The sequence below is a fragment of the Poecilia formosa genome, unplaced genomic scaffold (assembly GCF_000485575.1).
Source record: "Poecilia formosa unplaced genomic scaffold, Poecilia_formosa-5.1.2 Scaffold402, whole genome shotgun sequence".
NCBI lineage: Eukaryota > Metazoa > Chordata > Actinopteri > Cyprinodontiformes > Poeciliidae > Poecilia > Poecilia formosa.
This window is the reverse complement of record NW_006800341.1, coordinates 443,528-463,226: the sequence shown is the minus strand read 5'-3', so window position 1 is coordinate 463,226 and position 19,699 is coordinate 443,528. Positions and strand designations below refer to the sequence as shown.

At 36.8% G+C, this 19,699-nt stretch overlaps 3 protein-coding genes across 4 annotated transcripts in view; 2 read left to right on the top strand and 1 right to left on the bottom strand.

Annotated features, from left to right (window-relative positions):
• The first annotated feature begins 665 nt into the window (after window positions 1-665).
• LOC103154819 (G patch domain and ankyrin repeat-containing protein 1-like) lies at window positions 666-4,113 on the top strand. The gene is made up of 4 exons (XM_007576236.2): window positions 666-1,551; window positions 1,627-1,768; window positions 1,864-1,939; window positions 3,087-4,113. The coding sequence occupies exons 1-4, from the start codon at window positions 1,132-1,134 to the stop codon at window positions 3,523-3,525; spliced, it is 1,077 nt and encodes a 358-aa protein (XP_007576298.1). The 5' UTR covers window positions 666-1,131; the 3' UTR covers window positions 3,526-4,113.
• Window positions 4,114-5,145: 1,032 nt separating this feature from the next.
• Window positions 5,146-13,637, bottom strand: LOC103154817 (cytochrome P450 3A40-like). 2 transcript variants are annotated; one of them, XR_001659277.1, is made up of 14 exons: window positions 13,551-13,637; window positions 13,389-13,441; window positions 13,132-13,231; window positions 12,875-12,988; window positions 11,585-11,673; window positions 11,116-11,258; window positions 10,905-11,032; window positions 10,151-10,223; window positions 9,878-10,038; window positions 9,724-9,791; window positions 8,729-8,887; window positions 7,156-7,318; window positions 6,792-7,043; window positions 5,146-6,704 (listed from the first exon to the last, which is right to left on the bottom strand). XR_001659277.1 is itself a non-coding variant. In XM_016663063.1 (13 exons), exons 1-13 carry the CDS (start codon window positions 13,581-13,583, stop codon window positions 6,942-6,944), a joined length of 1,386 nt encoding a protein of 461 aa, XP_016518549.1. In that variant the 5' UTR covers window positions 13,584-13,637; the 3' UTR covers window positions 5,146-6,941. The 2 variants fall into 2 exon arrangements, 1 of the variants encoding a protein (XP_016518549.1); XM_016663063.1 differs by having other exon boundaries at window positions 5,146-7,043.
• A 4,255-nt stretch (window positions 13,638-17,892) lies between these two features.
• LOC103154825 (cytochrome P450 3A56) overlaps window positions 17,893-19,699 on the top strand; it is a 5,540-nt gene continuing 3,733 nt past the window's right edge. The window contains exons 1-5 of the mRNA XM_016663064.1: window positions 17,893-18,090; window positions 18,186-18,285; window positions 18,377-18,490; window positions 19,362-19,450; window positions 19,541-19,684. Of these exons, the coding sequence (XP_016518550.1) occupies window positions 19,362-19,450; window positions 19,541-19,684 (233 nt within the window). The 5' untranslated portion in view covers window positions 17,893-18,090; window positions 18,186-18,285; window positions 18,377-18,490. The remainder of the gene's footprint in view (window positions 18,091-18,185; window positions 18,286-18,376; window positions 18,491-19,361; window positions 19,451-19,540; window positions 19,685-19,699) is intronic.

Here is a 19,699-nt window from a genome sequence, read left to right as displayed (position 1 = left end):
CTTAGTAAAGCCATGGCAAAATGGATTTTAAAAAATTAGACCACGGGTTCTCAAGCTTTGCTGCAAGTAGATCTGGTGATATTTGGGTGGTCTTTAGTAATGCTCAAAGAAAACGTTACCAACTATTTACATTGTCAATATGAAGCATATTAGCTGTAATGCGGATACAATAGGTCCAAAGAGCCAGCAGGATCAGCCAAAACTGATCCTGTGTTAAGTGCAGTGGAGAATTAAGATCATCCCAGAAAGAGACCTGAGAACCAGCTCCATGTGCAGCATTCCATTTATCTTGAAAATTAAAAGACAGATTTTGGAAAAACATCAAATCAAACTCTACCACACTCTACTGTAAACATAGAAAAAAAAAAAAACTGTAGGCTTTATAAACTTGTACTCAGCGACCAGGATGGTTAGCTACAAAAGCTGAAGGATGTCTTATTTCTCTTAATTTTGTGTGCTTAGTTCAAATATTCCTTTATAAATCTCAGAGTAATCAAATGATTAAAATACTACAAAGGTAAGGTAAGGTAATTTTATTTATATAGCACATTTTCAGCAACAAGGCAATACAAAGTGCTTTTTCAAAGTTAAAAAATAGGTTTTTATGTTTTTACTTTATTGAATACAAACTGCCTGAGATCGGAAATACAAGATTTCTCATTTATTTCAAGTTGAATTTCAACTAGGAAAAATAATCACTTCTCAGTAGAAATGTTAACACCCAAACCGGTAGGTGGCAGCACTCAAATTACTTCTCGGAACGTTTAATGCTCCCGGAAAAAACAACGTTAGCTTCAAAGATCACAATAATTTCCTGCTCTTTTTGCTATTGATGTCGAGTTTCTGTCTAATGTATGTTTTTAAGCTGACCTGGTAATGTGAAGGATTATTATCTAATCACTTACCGTATTGTCTTAATTTAAAGTTAACGACTTACCACGGTTGGCGGCTAGTTTATGTTGTGCTTGTGGCTAAAGATAGTTTAGGATTCAGCTTAGCCTTCAATTTGTTGTCGCAGTTTGCAGCACGGACTGCTGTGCTGTTAACAGGCAACTGGCTTTGCTTAATTAAGGTAACTGTTGAAGCAGCAGTGAACTTTTAACCGGGAAACTCGGAAGTTTGACGCGTGGAATGGCTGCTTTAGGATTTATTCCTGCCAACGACCATGATGCTTTTAGTTTCGGAACGGAACAAACGTCCACCAACAAAAGTTCCAAAATAAGCGGAGAAGAAGTCAGGAGGTTCTATGAAGATTTAATTAAAGATGACAAAACCCAGAAGGATCAGTCAGTGAGAGCAACCCACAGGAACAATCGTGACAGGGGCTCTGATAGAAGAATGAGGAGGAGAGTCAGGGCTGGACGACTGCAGCAGGTTCGTCCCGAGTCTGTGGTCCAAATGGAGGCAAGACGTGAAAGAGAAGACAACCAAAGAAGACAGTCAGAGAGAGCCCGGGAGCTGCAGGGACTGAGGCTGCTGCGCTGTGCTCATCAGGGGGACATTCCAGGACTCAAGGAGCTGATCTCAAAAGGAGTGGACATTAATTTCCAGGTAGCAACACCCAGAAGCGTTGTTTCTTTTCAGCTTGATTTAATATTATTTATCAGTTTGCGTTTTGTCCTGCAGGACTCCTATCTGTGGACAGCTGTGATGTGTGCCAGCTGGTCAGGACAGAAAGCTGCAGTGAGGCTACTGCTGATGCACGGTGCAGCCTGGGTCGGAGTGGTTGATACAAGAGGCAAGGATGCCCAAGATCTGGCATCAGAAGGTATCTTCATGTGTCTGTGCCAACCAGTCAGTGTTCATGATATTTTGATTTGTGTATTTTTTCTGAATATCTTTACTTGCCCACTTTCTTCACAGCCGGCCACGATGACGTCCTGGAAGAGTTATTAAGTTTTGGAAAAAGTCCAAAGAGAGAGACACCATCTCATTGCAGGTTAGTACATGTAATTGCGACTGAAGAAATCGCACTATTGGCACAAATAAGTGACAGTCGGCGTACAAAAACTAAGATACCCTTGTATAAATGTACATTCATCTGAATGTGTTTTGTGAAAAGGTGAAATCTTGTTTTTTTTTCCCAAACAAAGAAACTCTTTTACTGGATGCAGAAGTAACAGATCAAAGTGTCTGTGTAAGTCAATATGAACATAATGTGGATACAAAACAAGCACATGTGAAGCTAAAATACTCCTTTATTTGGACTGCTTACCTAAGATATAGTGGCTTTTACCACTTTTACTTTATATTACAACCACAAATTTCAGTTCATTTTATTTGAATTTCATTTTGTACATAAACTTAAATTGTGAGGTTATATTTGGATTTGCCCTCACCTACTTAAGAAGTGAGGGCAAACAGTTGTTTTTTAATTTAAGATATTTCTAATTGTGGCTATTTCTTTTGAATCAGTTATATACATATACATTTTAAATGCAATTTAACAAGTGAATAGAGTCAAGCTGCATGAACTTAATAAAAAGGTTAAAACAACTGCAGAACTGCAACACACAAATGTCTGCACACTTTTTGGACTGCTGTTTGTAGAAGGAACAACTTGACCACCATGTGTCCATGTCCTTCCTCTAAGCAGCTCGGTGCAGCTTTGTGCTGATACTTTCTGGATATAACATGATAAAGTTCCTGGGCAGCGTTTAGTTTTGGAGATCAACTGTGCTTTGAAGCAATATTTAAAGCCTAAAAATGTAACTTAATTCATGCATGTCTAGTGTCAGATATCAACTGTGCTAAACTATATCCTATATTATAGTTTTATATACTAAAGTTTTAGGAACTATAAATCCTAAAACAAATGGGCCATAGTGATCTGTCATCTGTTTTTTTTTTTTTTTCAGATACAACTATTCGTAAACTCCCTGCTCTGTTGCACATTTGTCAAACTACAAGAATATAAACTAAAAAGCCATCCAAATTTCTATATTGTATGCACATTGTACTGAAAGAAGAATTCACTCTTATTTCACTAGAATTTACAACCAAATCCATGGTGCTATATTCACTGAGTTAAGACAGTCAGATATTTCTGGCATGTCTCCTCTAACATATTTTCTTAATGTTCTCAGGTTGCTCAAGCCTCAGTGGTGCGATGTGTGCCGCTGTGAGTACGGAAACAGCCACTCATCACATCTTTCCTCTACTCTGCATCAGTTCAATCTGCACCGTCCTCAGCCCACGCCTTACTACTGCCTCCCCCCGTCCAGTAACAGCTACAGGATGATGGTTTGCTGCGGCTGGAAACCGGGTACGGGTCTGGGCCCAGAGGCAGACGGCGCTAAGCAGCCCGTATCCACCGTATTAAAAAGAGACCAGAAAGGTCTGGGATTTGGACCAATAAAGAGACCTAAAGTGACTCACTTCAAAGCTGGTGATGCTGATGCTGTAAAACACCAACAGCATGAGAAAGAAGAAAAGGGACAGAGAGCACAGAAGAAGGATGAGATCAAGAGAAAAGAGCAAAAAGATAAAAACTGGGAGAGAGATTTTCGTGCTTCGTTTTATTAGTAAGAACTAGCCATGCTCTCCTGTTGGTGCTCTCTCTGTGGACTTGTCTAAAACGTTTCACACTGCAGTGTGACCTTACCTCAGTTTTGGCCAACATGTTCTCTACAATTTGTGCAGTGATGATGCTCTTTTATTTTTATCTGATTCATTCTTACTTTTAGGATTTGCTGTTGACTTTCTGAGACTGTTTCAAAAAAACAATTAGTATTTATGTTCTAACAATATCAAAGAAAGTAAAATGCATTTTTAATATAAAAAGCAGTGGGCATATATTTTTGATAAAAGTGTTGCTTTATTTTCATTGTTTTCTTGTTTCTTGAAAATCCCATGAGTGACAACAGAAGTTTAACAGGCCAGTGGCTCTCTTTAGGCCTTGTCGCAGTGCAGGGTCCGGTTATAAATGTTGCAAATGCCTGTCAAAAAATTGTTCTGGGGCTCATGTTGCAGAGAATTTTGGGTTTCTTTGCCAAAATTATTCCAAATGCCTTAAACTACGAAGAAGTGAAAATATTGCCAAAACTTGGTACATGATCATGTACATGTACTGGAACCATTATGTGAAGCCAACATATCAACAAGAATCAAAATCAAAAGAAAACATGTTATTCTGGAAATATGTTTGCTAAAGAACATATTGACTGGCCTAAAGAAAAGTTGCTAACCTTAACCCATTGTATGGACTAATGAAACCAGGATTATTTGTTTTATCTAAAGCCAAATGGCCAACCCTAACCCAAGCAGTTACTGAGCTCTCTCTACTGCAACTCCAGCTACCGTTTCACCTAATTTAACACACCCAGACATGTGACTCACATGTTTGTTCTCCACTGCTTTGTCAGCTTGATATTATGATCCAGGATTGTAAGAGTGCTTTACAATCCTGGATCATAATATCAAGAGGTAAACCATAACTGTTTACCTCTCAAAACCTGAAGGTCATATTTACTTGATCTTGCTTTTATAATTGAAAATGTACAACTTCATATGAAAGGGCTTGCATAAATATATATTTACAAATAGGTTTTTTAACCATTTTAACATGGTAAACAGAGATAATTGAGTATTTTTAAAGACACATCTGCCTTATATGTTATTTTTACAGATTATTGTAAAAATTCATAATTCACATGTAAGTAATTGGATCCTTTACCAGGAGGTCTAGTGCTAAATACAGTCATATGAAAAAGTTTGGGCACCCCTATTAATCTTAATCATTTTTATTTTTAAATATTTGGGTGTTTGCAACAGCTATTTCAGTTTGATACAACCAATAACTTATGGACACAATAATATTTCAGTATTGAAATGAGGTTTACTGGACTGAAAAAAAAAAAAAAAGTGCAGTACGCATTAACACAAAATTTGACAGGTGCAATAGTATGGGCACCTCAACAGAAAAGTGACTAATATTTAGTAGATCCTCATTTTGCAAAAATACCAGCCTCTAGTCACTTCTTACAGCTTTTAATGAGTTTGATGGTCGCTGAGCATGGACAACCCGCTTCAAATCATCCCACAGATGCTCAATGATATTCAGGTGTGGGGACTGGGATGGCCAATCCAGAACATTGTAATTGTACATCTGCATGAATGGCTGAGTAGATTTGGAGCGGTGTTTTGGATCATTGTCTTGCTGAAATATCCATCCCCGGCGTAACTTCAACTTTGTAACTGATTCTTGAACATTAATCTCAAGAATCTGTTGATATAGAGTGGAATCCATGCGACCCTCAACTTTAACAAGATTCCCACTGGCCACACAGCCCCAAAGCATGATGGGACCTCCACCAAATTTAACAGTGGGTAGCAAGTGTTTTTCTTGGAATGCTGTGTTTTTTTTCCATTATGCATAACGCCTTTTTTTTTTATGACCAAACAACTCAATCTTTGTTTCATCAGTCCACAGGACCTTATTCCAAAATGGCTGGCTTGTCCAAATGTGCTTTTGCATACCTCAAGCGGCTCTGTTTGTGGCGTTCTTGCAGAAACGGCTCTTTCGCATCACTCTCCCATACAGCTTCTCCTTGTGCAAAGTGCGCTGAATTGTTGAACCATGCACAGTGACACCATCTGCAGCAAGATGATGCTGCAGGTCTTTGGAGGTGGACTGTGGGTTGTCCTTGACAGTTCTCCCCATTCTTCTTCTCTGCCTCTCTGATATTTTTCTTGGCCTGCCACTTCTGGGCTTAACAAGAACTGTCCCAGTGATCTTCCATTCCCTTACTATGTTCCTCACAGTGGAAACTGACAGATTAAATCTCTGAGACAACTTTTTGTATTCTTCCCCTACACAACTATGTTGAACAATCTTTGTTTTCAGATCATTTGAGAGCAGTTTTGAGGTGCCCATGTTGCCACTCTTCAGAGGAGATTCAAATAGGAGAACAACTTGCATTTGGCCACATTAAATACCTTTTCTCATAATTGGCTACACGTGGCTATGAAGTTCAAAGCTTAATGAGGTTACCAAACCAATTTTGTGCATCAGTAAGTCAGTGAAAAGTAGTTAGGAGTATTCAATCAATAAAATGATAAGGGTACCCAAATTTTTGTACCTGTCAAAGTTTGTTTTGATGCATATTGCACATTTTCTGTTAGTACAATAAACCTCATTTCAATACTGAAATATTATTGTGTCCATCAGTTATTACATATATCAAACTGAAATAGCTGTTGCAAACACCCAAATATTTAAAAATAAAAATGATTAAGATTAATAGGGGTGCCCAAACTTTTTCATATGACTGTATTAGAATTATTTAAAGTATTGGTGGATAAAATTGTTCTGTTAGGCACTAAAAGTGTTTTAAATTTGGTTTGTAAAACAGCGTGGTTGAAGATTTCTGCACATAAACAATCTTACGTTTAGCAAACAGATGGAATATGTGGAATATGTACTTTCTGGTAGGTATGTCTGCAGCTTTAGTAAATGACATTTGGGATTTTTTTTTCATAATGTGTTGTCAGTGTTGCTTATGAGGAGTTAAAAATGGACAAAGATTTACTTTATGTGGACCCAATATTTTGTAAAAGGTAACAGTTTGGAAATAATATAATAGTAAAAAATTGTGCTCTTTCACCAATCATATTTCAATATAATTCTTAAGAATATTTTTGGAGAAATTATCTTAATATCTTAACTTTCTCTTTAATAAGTTCATACTTTGACAAATGTTTTTCTATTTGATCAATATGATTTCAACAAGTCTGGGTAAACTCAGGCGGGGATGAGAAACAGAAAGGCACCTTTAAACTATGTAGAAAACCTAAAGACAATGTTCCAAAATATTTAACTGAAATATTGCTGTTTATTAACATAAACAAAAATTAGTATCAAATGCTCTTTATCAAATCAAACTGCTACTAACAACTGCATACATAGGCTTAGCCTTGAGCGATATACGGTCAGTCAGTCATCAGTTGTCCAGGTCTGCTGAGTTGAGGGAGCGTTTTTGTAGCTTTAGTTTGATTGGCTGCAGAGGTCCCATCAGGCCCTCAGGGTGCATCCTCAGAGGGATCTTGGGAAATAAAAAAAAGAAGTCAAGTAGGTTCTTTTCAATTTTTCTGCAGTATGTGCTTTGACATTTCTTACTGTATATTTTTGAAAGAAAACTATTTTTGTAATAATACCTCAGTCTCGTCACAGACCAGGAAGCTGTAGTTCTGCAAAACTTTCACCAAGGCCAGTTTGATCATTACCAGAGCAAATCGCATCCCCAGACAGTTCCGTGGTCCGATCCCAAACGGCAGGTAAGTATACGGGTTGATGCTCTGTTTGTTCTTCTTACTAAATCTTAAAAAACAGCACAAAAAGAGAATGATTCATAAAGTAGTATGACACTTTTAACTGCTTTGGCTGTGTGTTTTATCATTTTATCAGTAGGAATGTGCAAACCCATTGCACTCATTAGACCATGTACAATGAGTGCAATTGAATAAATGAAAGAAACTGACAACTGACAGTCAAATGTCGGTCGACAATGATAAATACTGCTATTCTCATTATGTGTTGATTTATATTTGATGTCTTATTTGGGAAGGTTTTATTGTTTCTTACTTATTTTTATGTCGTTTTATATTCACATACTTGGTGTGAATGTCAAGTATGGGATTTATTCATGTCTTCATTAGGGACTTGAATAAATCTGAAATCTGAAATCAAACAAAACTCAAAGTATGGTTGTGTGTTTGTAGTTATTTTCCTAAACAAATTTCACAAATTCTCAAAGTGATCCTTGAGAATTTGTGAAATTTGCTTTGTTTTTTTATTTTTTAAGCAATTAAACTCTAAATTAATAAACACTGGGCCTATTGTGATATTTACTAAAAGCCCCAGTGTCTTGTCAGTAGATTAGAGGGAACTTAGAAAAGTGCAGGTTTTAAATTGCAGGTGCAGATGCCTTCTGGCAATTTGTCACAAGGACATTTTTATTTTCACTACAATATTTACTGGGAGTTTTATTATCTTTTCCACCAGCATGGAGTCACTTTTAATCAAGCCAGGAAATTACTATTCACTGCCAATCTTTTCAACGCTGTTAACGCCAGGCCTCTAACACAGATCAACGAGTAAACAACGAGATCACTTTGAAAAACTTCTGTATTGACTTTTATCTTTTATCTCTTATATGCATTGATTCTGACTGTTAAATAATTGTGGGAGATTTCAAAGATTACAAGCTGTCGATATACTTGAAAATTTTGTTCTAATTCAGCTTGTGAAACAAGCAACATAAACTGGACTAATTAAATAAATGTAATTTAGTGATTGTTGAAAAAGAAAAGTCCAAGATAAGGTTTGACAGGCAAAAAAATAAACAAAAACAAGAAAAGATTTTAATCACCATCAAGTCAATTCGTAGGGGCTATTATATGAAATCTTGGCAAACAGAAGACTAACTGAAGGATGCTCTCAGCTATGATAATACCTAGGTAGTTTCCTCCATTTTCATAATTTTAAGAATCTACTTTACAATTTTCTGTCATGGTCAGGTAAAACCATTTGACAGAAAACTTAAAATGCTGAAAAAGTACAAATTACTGGAAATCCTTTGTCTTGTTAAATCAGACTTCTTAAAATTACTACAAGATATGGAAACAAATAAGGGGTTTAAAACCTTGTAACACTGCAACAAGGTCTAACATGTTACTAAAAGTACTCAGTAAGAGTTTCCAGTGTAAATCTCAGCACAGGTCAGCTCACCGCTCAGGTTTGAACTCCTCTGGATTTGGCCATAACTCTGGGTCACGGTGCAGAGCATAAACTGGAACCATAACAATCATGTTCTTGGGGATTGTGATTCCTTTGATCTTCACAGTTTCTTTAGCCATTCTTTCCAGACGTGCAGCTGGGGGATAGAGCCTGCAAAAACACAGAGCTTTTTACCTTAACCTTTGTGTTGTCTTGCGGGTCACACAGCAAAAAAAAATAATCTCAAACGTAATAAAATCAAATTAGGTATAGAGGATATGAAGGTATGCTGAATCTGAGTACCACTAGTACTGAAGGAGCAAGTAGAAAAAGACTATCTATCAAAGGTTACAGATTGCCTGACTACTGTGAAGTCTATAAACAAAACCGATGCCATAACCTTGCTATCCTTCAGCTTCCTTGCTGAAGCCATGAGTAGACGTTTCACTAACAGCTGCTACGTTGCATGTTTGCACATACTGACCTACATGGGATCTTCAGCATAAGAAGTTGAACATCTTGTGTTTAAAAAATTTTTGTGCTGAAGATGTTCAACTTAGGAGCATCTTCATATGGTGAAGAACATCTTCAAGTTATAAAGATTTTCTTGAACATCTTGTGTTGAACATTTTGTGTTCAATGTGGGATGTTCTTCGTCTTATATTCAATATAGGCTAGGAAGGATATGATGATCTTTGGTTTCTGTTGAAGATGTTCATCAGGAAAGCAGATTTATAAGACGAAGAACATCTCCATCTCATGGGGATGTTCTTCATCTTAAGTTCAACGTGGGGTGGTAAGGATAGGATGATCTTCAGCTTATGTTGAAGATGTTCAACATAAAAACATCTTATAAGTTCAACACTTTATGTTGAGCAGAAGATGTTCTTCATCTTGTGTTGAACATTTCTTATAATTATGAGACACAACATAAGAAGTGATGTTAAATTGTTCACAAAATCAAGCTACATTTTTTTTTTTTTTTTTACAAAAATCAAACACGTTACCTCAAACACTCATCCACCACACTGCTGAGGTACCCCATCTGTATCAGACTTTCATACCGGATGGGACCCTGAGGAATTAAAACATAATATTTATTTTTGTTGTTATTTTTATGCATTGTAATCTTTGATGGTTTGCCAGAAATGTTGGTTGTACCTTCTCTGGAAAAGTTGAGTCTATTTCCTGCTGCAGATGTTTCATGACTTCAGGATTCCTTGCCAACGTGTATGCTAAGAAAGTAAGAGTGGTGGCACTAGTTTCATACCCAGCAAAGATGAGCATTGTGACTTGGGAAAGGATCTCATGATCATTAAGACCTATTGGAACGTATGAGAAGGGAATCAGTTAAAGGCACATTAACACTGGTGATGATATCTTGTAAGAATCAAGTTTGTATCTAAGAGTATAGTTAAATCCCTTTATAATTACCTTGATTCTCCATTACTTTGGTGAGGGTTTTTGTTTGATAGTTGATAAAATACTGAAGAATATCGGCCACATTCTAAAAATGGATCAGAAAGAAGAAAAACATAATTTTATGTTACCGTAGCTTTGACTGAATATAGTTCTTTAAATGGACATATCAGACAAAATGCATTTTTTCAGACCTTAATTAAATTTTTTTCAGTACTGTAAGTGCCTAGGAGTGCAAAAAATGTAAATTTATTCTCTCCGGTGCTGCGTAGATATCTTTATATTCTTTTTAGGTTATATCTTTGAGTCTTTTAATTTTCCTCTATTGCCTTTAACATTTTTGTGGCTATGATGTCACTACATTTGCTGTAGAACTGCTAAGACTTCTGGCTTATCAGTTTTGTGAATCTGCCATTTTTTTATCACAGTGATAAAAAAAATGTATTCCATGTTGAATAATGCAGAAGTTGCAAAGTAAATAAGTCAAAATGTTCGGTTCTAGTGTGTATTCCTTATATCGTCCCCCTGCATCAGAGGCTCTTCTCAGTGTCAGATTAAAGTCTGTGGAGCTACAATAACAAGGAATGCAGACCAAAGCATTGCAGTTCTACTTCATGTACTTATGGTGATTCACATGTAAATCACCATAAGTGAGTGATTTACATGTGAAAAGGAAGGATTTCAAAGCATAATATATCCACTTCATAGGATCTACAGGTACATTTGTGGACATTCAGTACTGTGTAGCACAAGTGTGTTTTTGGCAAACCGTTTTTGAGCTCTCATTCCGTTCTGCTCTTATTTTCTCCACAACTGTTCTAAAGAAAGAAGTAGAGGACTTGGGGAATAGTGAAACTCCAAGGAATTTCAGCAGAGGAAGAAAGAAAGGAAAAAACCCTGAGGGAGCATAGGAAGTACATGGTTTTAATGCTGGATAATGCAGTTTTAATGGACAAAAAGGTGAAATCAAACAACAATACCTTGAAACAAGAAAAGAGGCACAGGAAATCTAAAAAGCTTCGAAGCATGCGTAATGAAGGGATTTGAAGGCTCGTTGATTGAGTCCAGGTCCACACTAAATACACAGCTCGCCATCACATCCATGCTGTAGGGTCCAAAAATGCTAGAATACACACCAGATACAGCCACATGGTTCAGGTTTCCAGCCTGTATGTAAATGTGTTCAGCACTAGGAGATTGCATGCAGTTTGGCATCGCAAATACAAAACATAATGCAAAAAAATGGAAATGTAATGTAAATGTGACAGAAATGATAACCAGAAAATCATCAATAAATAGATCAGTAATGTAAAAGCCAAATATCTAAAGTTAAAGGCTTATAGCCATGTCCAAACAGAGGGTCTGACATAATCTAATGATTAAATGCATCAATATTATTATTGAACCAGAGATGAAATTTTCTGTCATAATTTGCTCTGGGTTACTTACTCTTTCATGGTAATAACTTCACTGTTGTCCACCTTAGATTGCAAGCCAACAACCATCTTGTAGGAATGATGCTGCATTATGTTGAACATCTAAAGGAAGAAGAAAAGAGAATATTATGAGTGAAGATATTTGTGTGCGTACACTTCCAACCAGATGTTTATGTTTCCACTCATTATGGACACGAACATCACACAAATATTTATATCTGTATTTATGATTTGAACATTTGCTGTTATTTTTTGGGTGCACTGATAAAACACCAAAGAAATTTAAGTTATTATTTTATAATTCAAACATGGACAGGATTATGAATAAATATTTTAGATATCAATATCTAAAAGTCATGGGGAAACCACAAGCTTCTAACAGATTGTAATTTGTATGTGATTTGTAATTTGTATGTTTTTCAGCTGATGTGATAAATGTACAAAAATAGTTTTTGAGTCATCCATCCATCCATCCATTTTCTGAACACCCTTGTCCCTCAGTGGGGTCGGGAGGGGTGCTGGTGCCTATCTCCAGCTAACGTTCCGGGCGAGAGGCGGGGTACATCCTGGACAGGTCGCCAGTCTGTCGCAGGGCAGTTTTTGAGTCATGTACTTCCTAATTTTTTTTAGAAAGCAAACCCTTTCTGTGCCTGCATTAGTCTGTACGTTTGCTTTCAATCAAGCAGCTTGCTATTCTCCACCAATCAGCAGTGGCTCTGCAGTGGAGTTCCCGAACAAAAAACTGACATGTGCTGCTTCTTTTCCTGCTACTAGGGAAAGGTTTACTGCCTTTTATACACAGTAAAACTCACTTTATGGACTACTGTCCCAATTGTTTTCAGTTCATAATAGGCTTGAGTTTGGGTGGTTATTGGATTGTTCCTCATCATCCTGAAGTTTTTTTTTCTTTTTCATCTATGGGGGATAGTTTGAGGAACTTCCATGTGTTATTTCCAACAAGACGAGAGGCCAGAAAGCCCAAAGCCCATGTTTGTTGGCTTCAAAAAGCATGGAAGCTTCCCATTGCAAGCTTCACCTTGCAATGGGAAGGTGCAAATATTAGTGAAGGTGTATTTAAATGTTTTTGCCAATGTGTGGGTGACACTAACTCCACAATGCATTATGTTTATATTTGGATGCCCAAACATTGTTTTTGGAAAACAGTGAAGTTGCATAGCGTACTATGCAACTTTGAACAATTATTCACTTTAAAACAGAAGTGTTTATTCCATAACTGAGAGTCCAAATTTAATATGATGTCAATTTAATGAGCATATGTAAATCTCTGACCAGAACTGCCTACCTCTTTTATACGCCCAGAGGTGAATGAAGGAGTAACTTGGTTACGAATTCGTCTCCACTGATCATCTTCAGCAATGTTCACGGCGTCATAGAGGTCCCCATTCAGGCGGAAGTTCTAACCAAAATATAGCAGGTTTATTTGTGATTTTAGGCTTAATGAAAAGCTGTAAGACCAAAAGAAACTGCTTTTATTATTAGAGAAGAGAGACAGGATTTCAAACACTTGTTCTTTTCGTTGTTTATCTTATGTGTCCTTACTCTTCGGTTGGTAAAGTGTGTGAAGCACTCTTTAACAAGGATGATTTTCAGCATTTCAGGATCCATCACAGCCAGCATGGGCCTCCTGAGCTCATACAAGCTGAACAATAATACACATTACACATAGCTGCTGGGCAGATTGGCATAAAACCATTGAGATTTCTGGCTTCCCAAATATTTAAGTTTAGGAAATACAGAAACAATATTAAAGTAGATGCAATTGTGGTTGTAAATAATAAAAAAAAGTTTGGACCCACCCCCATACTCTTCCATACTTTTTAGCACATTCATAGTCATCCAAGTAGTACACCTGAAAAACAAAACATCTTTTTAGTAATTTCTGCTTCTTATCAGACATAAATGTGCATGGTGAAAACATAAAACACCTCTTATTTATTCCTGTCACACGATCTAATTACCTGGTTATGTCTCCCAACTGTCCCCCAATACATGAGTGGCTTTGGTCCCCTGACCCTCAACTTCTCAAACACTCCGTATGTCCAGTGNATTACTGTTTCACGCTTGGGTAAAATGCTGTATTTGTATTGGCAGTAATGAGAGTATGAACCTGTTCTACAATCATTGTCCAATTACTTTTTATGGGTAATAAAGGAGAGTCATTTCCCTTATTTAGCCAAAGAAAACAAGTTGAAAGCTGTTCAACCTACATGTCCTGTCCTAATAAAGAAAAAACAAACACTTTAAAAATCAGACATTAATCTGCCTGATGTGATCCAAATTTATCCCTAACAATCCTAACAAAACGTTTTTGCTGCATTTAGACACCCTGTAATCCTTTTTGTTTAAAGCTTAACTTTCGTCTTAATAAAATGTGTTAACATTTTAAGACGAAAGCTAAGCTGTTTCTAGTTTCTCTTTGCAACTAAGAGATGAGTGTCTTGATTGTATTGTAGAGCAGCACCTGACCTGCAACTTGAGAGCTGATGTAAAAACAATCTACAAGTTATGGTGATCAGATTTCACTATAACTTCTACTTTGACTCAAAATTCAGTGTATAAACTATTTTAGTGTCAAACCTAAATTAAAATATAGCATATCCTGTTAGTTGATCTGTGTAACAGAGGTCTGGTTCTGGTTCAGATTTTCAGGAATATCATCTGTTTCCACCAAATCCAATGATGAATCTTGACTACAGGCACATATTGAAAAGAGTAAAAAGATAAAATTATTTTTTCAACACTTTTTTAAAGTGGTATGATCACAGAGTATTAACACATTTTACTCTCACACAGATTACTTGAATTCGATTTTATTTTGCATTTTATCTATTTATCGAATAGTTTTTTTACACAACAGATTCTAAGATTATTGTCAACTGAATGACAGTTTAAATAACTGACACTGAATAAAATATATTTAAAAAACATGTCGACCCAAGAGAAAAGAGAAATTCAGAAAAAGTGAAGTTTCCTTCACTAATGTTCCTAATATCCTAATGTTCCAGTGTGAATGCAAGGAGTTTAGTTATTTTATATATATATTTTTTTTATTTTTATTTTTTATTTTTTTTTTTTGGCCTCTTTACCAGGTTCAGGTCAGCTGGCAATAGTGCAGTAGAGTTCAACATTGAAAAAGCCAATGAACTCAAACAGTTTTTTTAATCGATCTGACACTGCAGCCCCTGAACTCCCAGCAATACCACTGTTGCTGTCAACTCACTCTTCCCTATCAACTCAAAAGTCTTTCATCTCACTTTCACACCTCTTTCCCTCCTCTTCTACTCCCCCACCCTTGACTCCTCAACTGGTCACCTTACAGTAAACATGACCATACAAACCAGCTGGTGAGACTCCACCCTGGCAAGGCTGCAGGCCTCAATGGTGTGAACTCGAGGGTCCTTAAAGCCTGTGCTTTGTGATATTGCAGTTGTAATATGATTTTCCTTCATATCTTCAACATGAGCATACAGAGGGTCTCTGTGATGTGGAAAACATACGGCATTGTTCTGGTGTCAAAGACGCAGCGTCCCTGTGACTCCAACAACTACAGGCGCTGTGGGTGGCACTGACTACCCACATCAGAGTGTCGACTATCTGCTGAACCACATTGTCCGCAGTCTACATGTGGACAGCCAGTCCAAAGTCTATGAACTGTGGACTGACAGACCACAGTTTGTACACCTGCGATACTGTATATCAGACACTGTTGTCAGCAACATAGGGGCCGCACAAGGGACTGTCCTTTATCCTCTATGCAACTGGCTTCAGCTATTGTACTTCTGTAGCTGTCATTTACAGAAGTTCTCAGATGACTCAGCTAGAGGTTGTATTAGTGAGGATGATGAGTACAGGGTTGCTATGGGAAACTTTGTCACATAGTGTGGACTGAACCACCTGGAGCTCAATGTGATAAAGACCAAGGAACTGGTGGTGGATCTGAGGAGGAGCACCAGGATGCCGGTGACCCCAGTTTCCATCCAGGGGTTAATGTGAACATTGTGAAGAATTATAAATATCTCAGATTCCACATTTATAACAAATGTCCTTTGGCCCTTCCTGCTACAGGGCCTTCCTGCTATATACAGGAAGGGCCAAAGTCACTTCAGTCACGATCTGTGTTTTCTGTGTGTTTATTTTTGAGTTTTTTCCTGTGTAGTTCTGTTCCCGTGAGTCTCAGTCCTGTCCTCCCCGTTGATTGCTCCCCATGTGTGTCTCATTTCCCCTGATTACCCGTGTGTATTTAAACCCACCTGTGTCTGTGTTCGTTGTCGGATCCTTGTCATCGTCAGCTCTAGTGTGCTCATGCGTGTGTCGCTCACAGTTGAACTGATAAGTCCTGTGTCGTTTTCAGTCTTATATTCAGTTGCTACCGATATTAGCTGCGTGCTACTTGCTACCGTGCTGCCTGTGTTTCTGGACTGTAGAGCTCCATTCATTAAATTATTCATTTTCTTCAACATCCTGGGTCAACCTGCGTCGTCTCCTCACCACCAACAATCACACCTCATGACAACTTCAACTTTCTGAGCAGCGACGACTTCATCCTTGTGAAGGCTGAGATCCTTCATCTGCCGGACTTTGCTCAGGATGTTTTGAGTCTGTGATTGCCAGTGCCATCCTGTATGTTGTGGAGGATGCCAAAAGACTGAACAGATTGATCAGCAAGGCTAGTGACGTTGCTGGACTCTGTGACAGTGGTGTCAGAGAGAAGGACCCTGTCCAAGATACATGTCATGGACAGCAAGTCTCATCCACTTCATGTTGGCCGACTACAGGAGCACTTTCAGCCAGAGACTGATGGCACCAAAATGTACCACAGAATATAATTCCTGCTGGGAGCCTTCAGATTATACAATAAATGCATCTATTTTAAACAAATCTTTTCATACAGTATGTGTAATGTCCTATTTAGTTGTTCTTATTTAGCATCACATTTCATTTGCTAATGAAAGCTTAGGGCAAAAATATCGGCAGGAATAATTTAAATGAAAGTGCAACTTGAAATAATTTCCTCAAACTCGGGGTTTTGATAGTTTAAATGGTCACAAGGGTCGATTTTATGGTCCTAACAGATGGGACTTGGTTTCTAATAAAATCGTTACCTTTGAATTATTTTTATTGGATTATCATTAGCTTATTAGTGTTACAATGACATTACAATGAAAAGCTGAAGATTTAGAGCCAAATGTTAACAGGTCCACTTAACTCCACATTATTCCAGAGTAGAAGAATGTAGTGGATTTAAATTGATTTAAATTGAAATGTATATTTTTTTAAATATATTGAATCAGAATAATGTAATTTAGCTTCTTTGAACAACAGTTTTTAAAATGACCCATTATTTATTAATTCAATCTGCTGAAAATTGTATAAAACGTGTTCTCTAAATTATCTTATATTTCTAATGTAACATTATTTTTGTAATTAGGGGTTCTTCAACTTCGATCAAGAGTGCTANTGTCCAACAGAGATTTGGTTCTGGTTCAGATTTTCAGGAATATCATCTATCTGGACTTTTCTGATCTACTGTCTAACTAAAGGTATGAGTAACAATAATTTTATACAAACATAAATATAGTAATACATTTAATTCTCGCACATACATTTCTTAAACATGATTTTATTTTGAATTATCCAAGCGACCCTAAGAATACTGTTAATTGAATGAGAGTTTTAATAAACAACATTGAATAATGTAAAAGAAAAAAATCTTGACGACTTTACTGAAAAGTGAAATTCAGAAAAGTTCTGTAATCACAATGTGAAGTTTCTGTTACTGTGCAGCACACAGGACTAATGTTCCAGTGTGAATGTCAGGAGTTTAGTTCTGTTAAATAGTTCTATATTATATTTTATGTCTTTATTTTAAATGTCTTAAAATAATATACATGCTTACATGTTTTTATATGTGCAGTGTTCTATGTACTTGTTCTCGATTAGTTTGCAAATGAAGGCTTCAGGCAGAAATGTTGGCAGAAATAATAAAACTAAAAGTGCAAGTTGAGCTAATTTCCACGTAAACTGACTTCTTGCTGGTTCCTCTTGCTACTTTCCTGTTTGTTCCTGTGATTTTGCTTTTATTTCTGCTCTGGCTCCCTGTGGTCCTTGTGAATGTTATACATTTTGCCTTTCATTATTTATTTTTAAACTGCTCCCTGTCTCTGACTCGCTGCAGTTGGGTCCTCCATTACCACTACATATCACCACATAGTCACATAGTCTTTGTAGATCAGTCCAAAACAGCCAGATATGCATTTCAATTAAACTCTAATTTATAAAATATATTTTTTTAAAACATATTGAATCAGAATAATGTAATTTAGCTTCTTTGAACAACATTCTTTAAGATGACCCATTATTTATTAATTCAATCTGCTGAAAATTGTATAAAACGTGTTCTCTAAATTATCTTATATTTCTAATGTAACATTATTTTTGTAATTAGGGGTTCTTCAACTTCGATCAAGAGTGCTATAGGAAATACGGGAAAATATGGGGGTGAGTTTTCACGTTGTAACTGTTATTGAAGAACAGACACAATAAACCATTGATTTGTTACAGCTTAAGTTGTTTGTTTCATTCTAATCTTTCAGTATTTACGATGGCCGCCAGCCCGTGTTGTGTGTTGCAGATCCTGAAATCATAAAGGCCATTCTGGTTAAGGAATGCTACTCTTTCTTCACCAACCGCAGAGTATGTAGTTACTGCTCTACAGTCCATATGAAGTCATAGTGATATACATTTCATTTAGTTCTCATGAGCTGCTGTTTTATTATGTCAAAAGAATTTCCATCTGAATGGGGCCCTGTATGATTCCCTGTTCAATGCTGAAGATGATCAATGGAAAAGGATCCGTAGTGTCCTATCTCCTTCCTTCACCTCTGGGAGACTGAAGGAGGTGAGCTTCTCCACCTTCTCTATATCTTTAAACTTTTACAGCAATTTGACTTGAACATACTGCTTCCTCCAAATATATTGGGACTGCTGGTAAAAATAGCTTTGAAATAAATTCACCTTTTGTTCACATCCTAAAGACACAAAAAAAGTTGAGTGTGTTTATTCTGTGGAGAAAGAAACATCCCATTAGTACCACAACGATGATAAATTCTATAGACTAAATTTAACGGAGAATATTGTTTTGATCTTAGATTTATTTAGTAAGCAGAATGTCTAAACCTTTTGAATTAGTAATTATTCTTTTCTTTTGGTTTTATAAATGCATGACACCCTAAAAGAAAGCCAGTTGTTTATCTACATATGTCAGGAAATGACAATGAAAAAAAGATCAAAAATCATCTTTTTTTTCAAAGCAATCTCATTTCCTAGACAGGAAAACTAGTAGAACAACTAGAGAAAGGGATTCTGGGTGTTTTGCTCAGATTTCAGTTTATCTGTGCTGAGCCACAGCAAATAATGTCTCTAGGCAGCTTCAAAACCAGATCCTTTTAAAATACAAATATATTTACAGTCAATGTAATCCAGTCCCATAAACAGATTGAAATTCAATCACATACATGCAGTTCGATCCTGGTTATAAAACTGTGTAATCAAGTTTTATTTATTATGCCAAATGGCTGAAAGTTTTCAAAGGAAGCCCAACAGACTCTGACTTTGCAGCAAATTGCATCTTGATATAACTTTGGAGCAAGCATATATGCTCAAGTTATCTAGATTTAGTCAACTATATTTTGAACTTTATTTTCAAACCAAAACATTTTCTATTTTTATTTGCGTGTGTGGTAATGTTTTTTTGTCTCTGTGTGCATTAGATGTTTGAAATCATGAAGAGTCATTCTGCTAACCTGATTCACAGCATGAAGAAAAAGGCAGACAAAGGAGAAGCATTAGAACTGAAGGAGTAGGACTTTTTATAAAATTGTTAAAGAAGATGCTTAAATTCACCTCTACCAATGCCAATGCATTTGAAACATATTTGTGTTGCTTATAGATTCTTTGGATCGTACAGCATGGATGTCGTAACCAGCACGGCCTTCAGCGTAGACATTGATTCACTGAACAACCCTTCAGACCCATTTGTGACAAACATCAAGAAGATGCTGAAGTTTGACCTTTTAAACCCCCTCTTCCTTGCAAGGAAGAGGGGGTT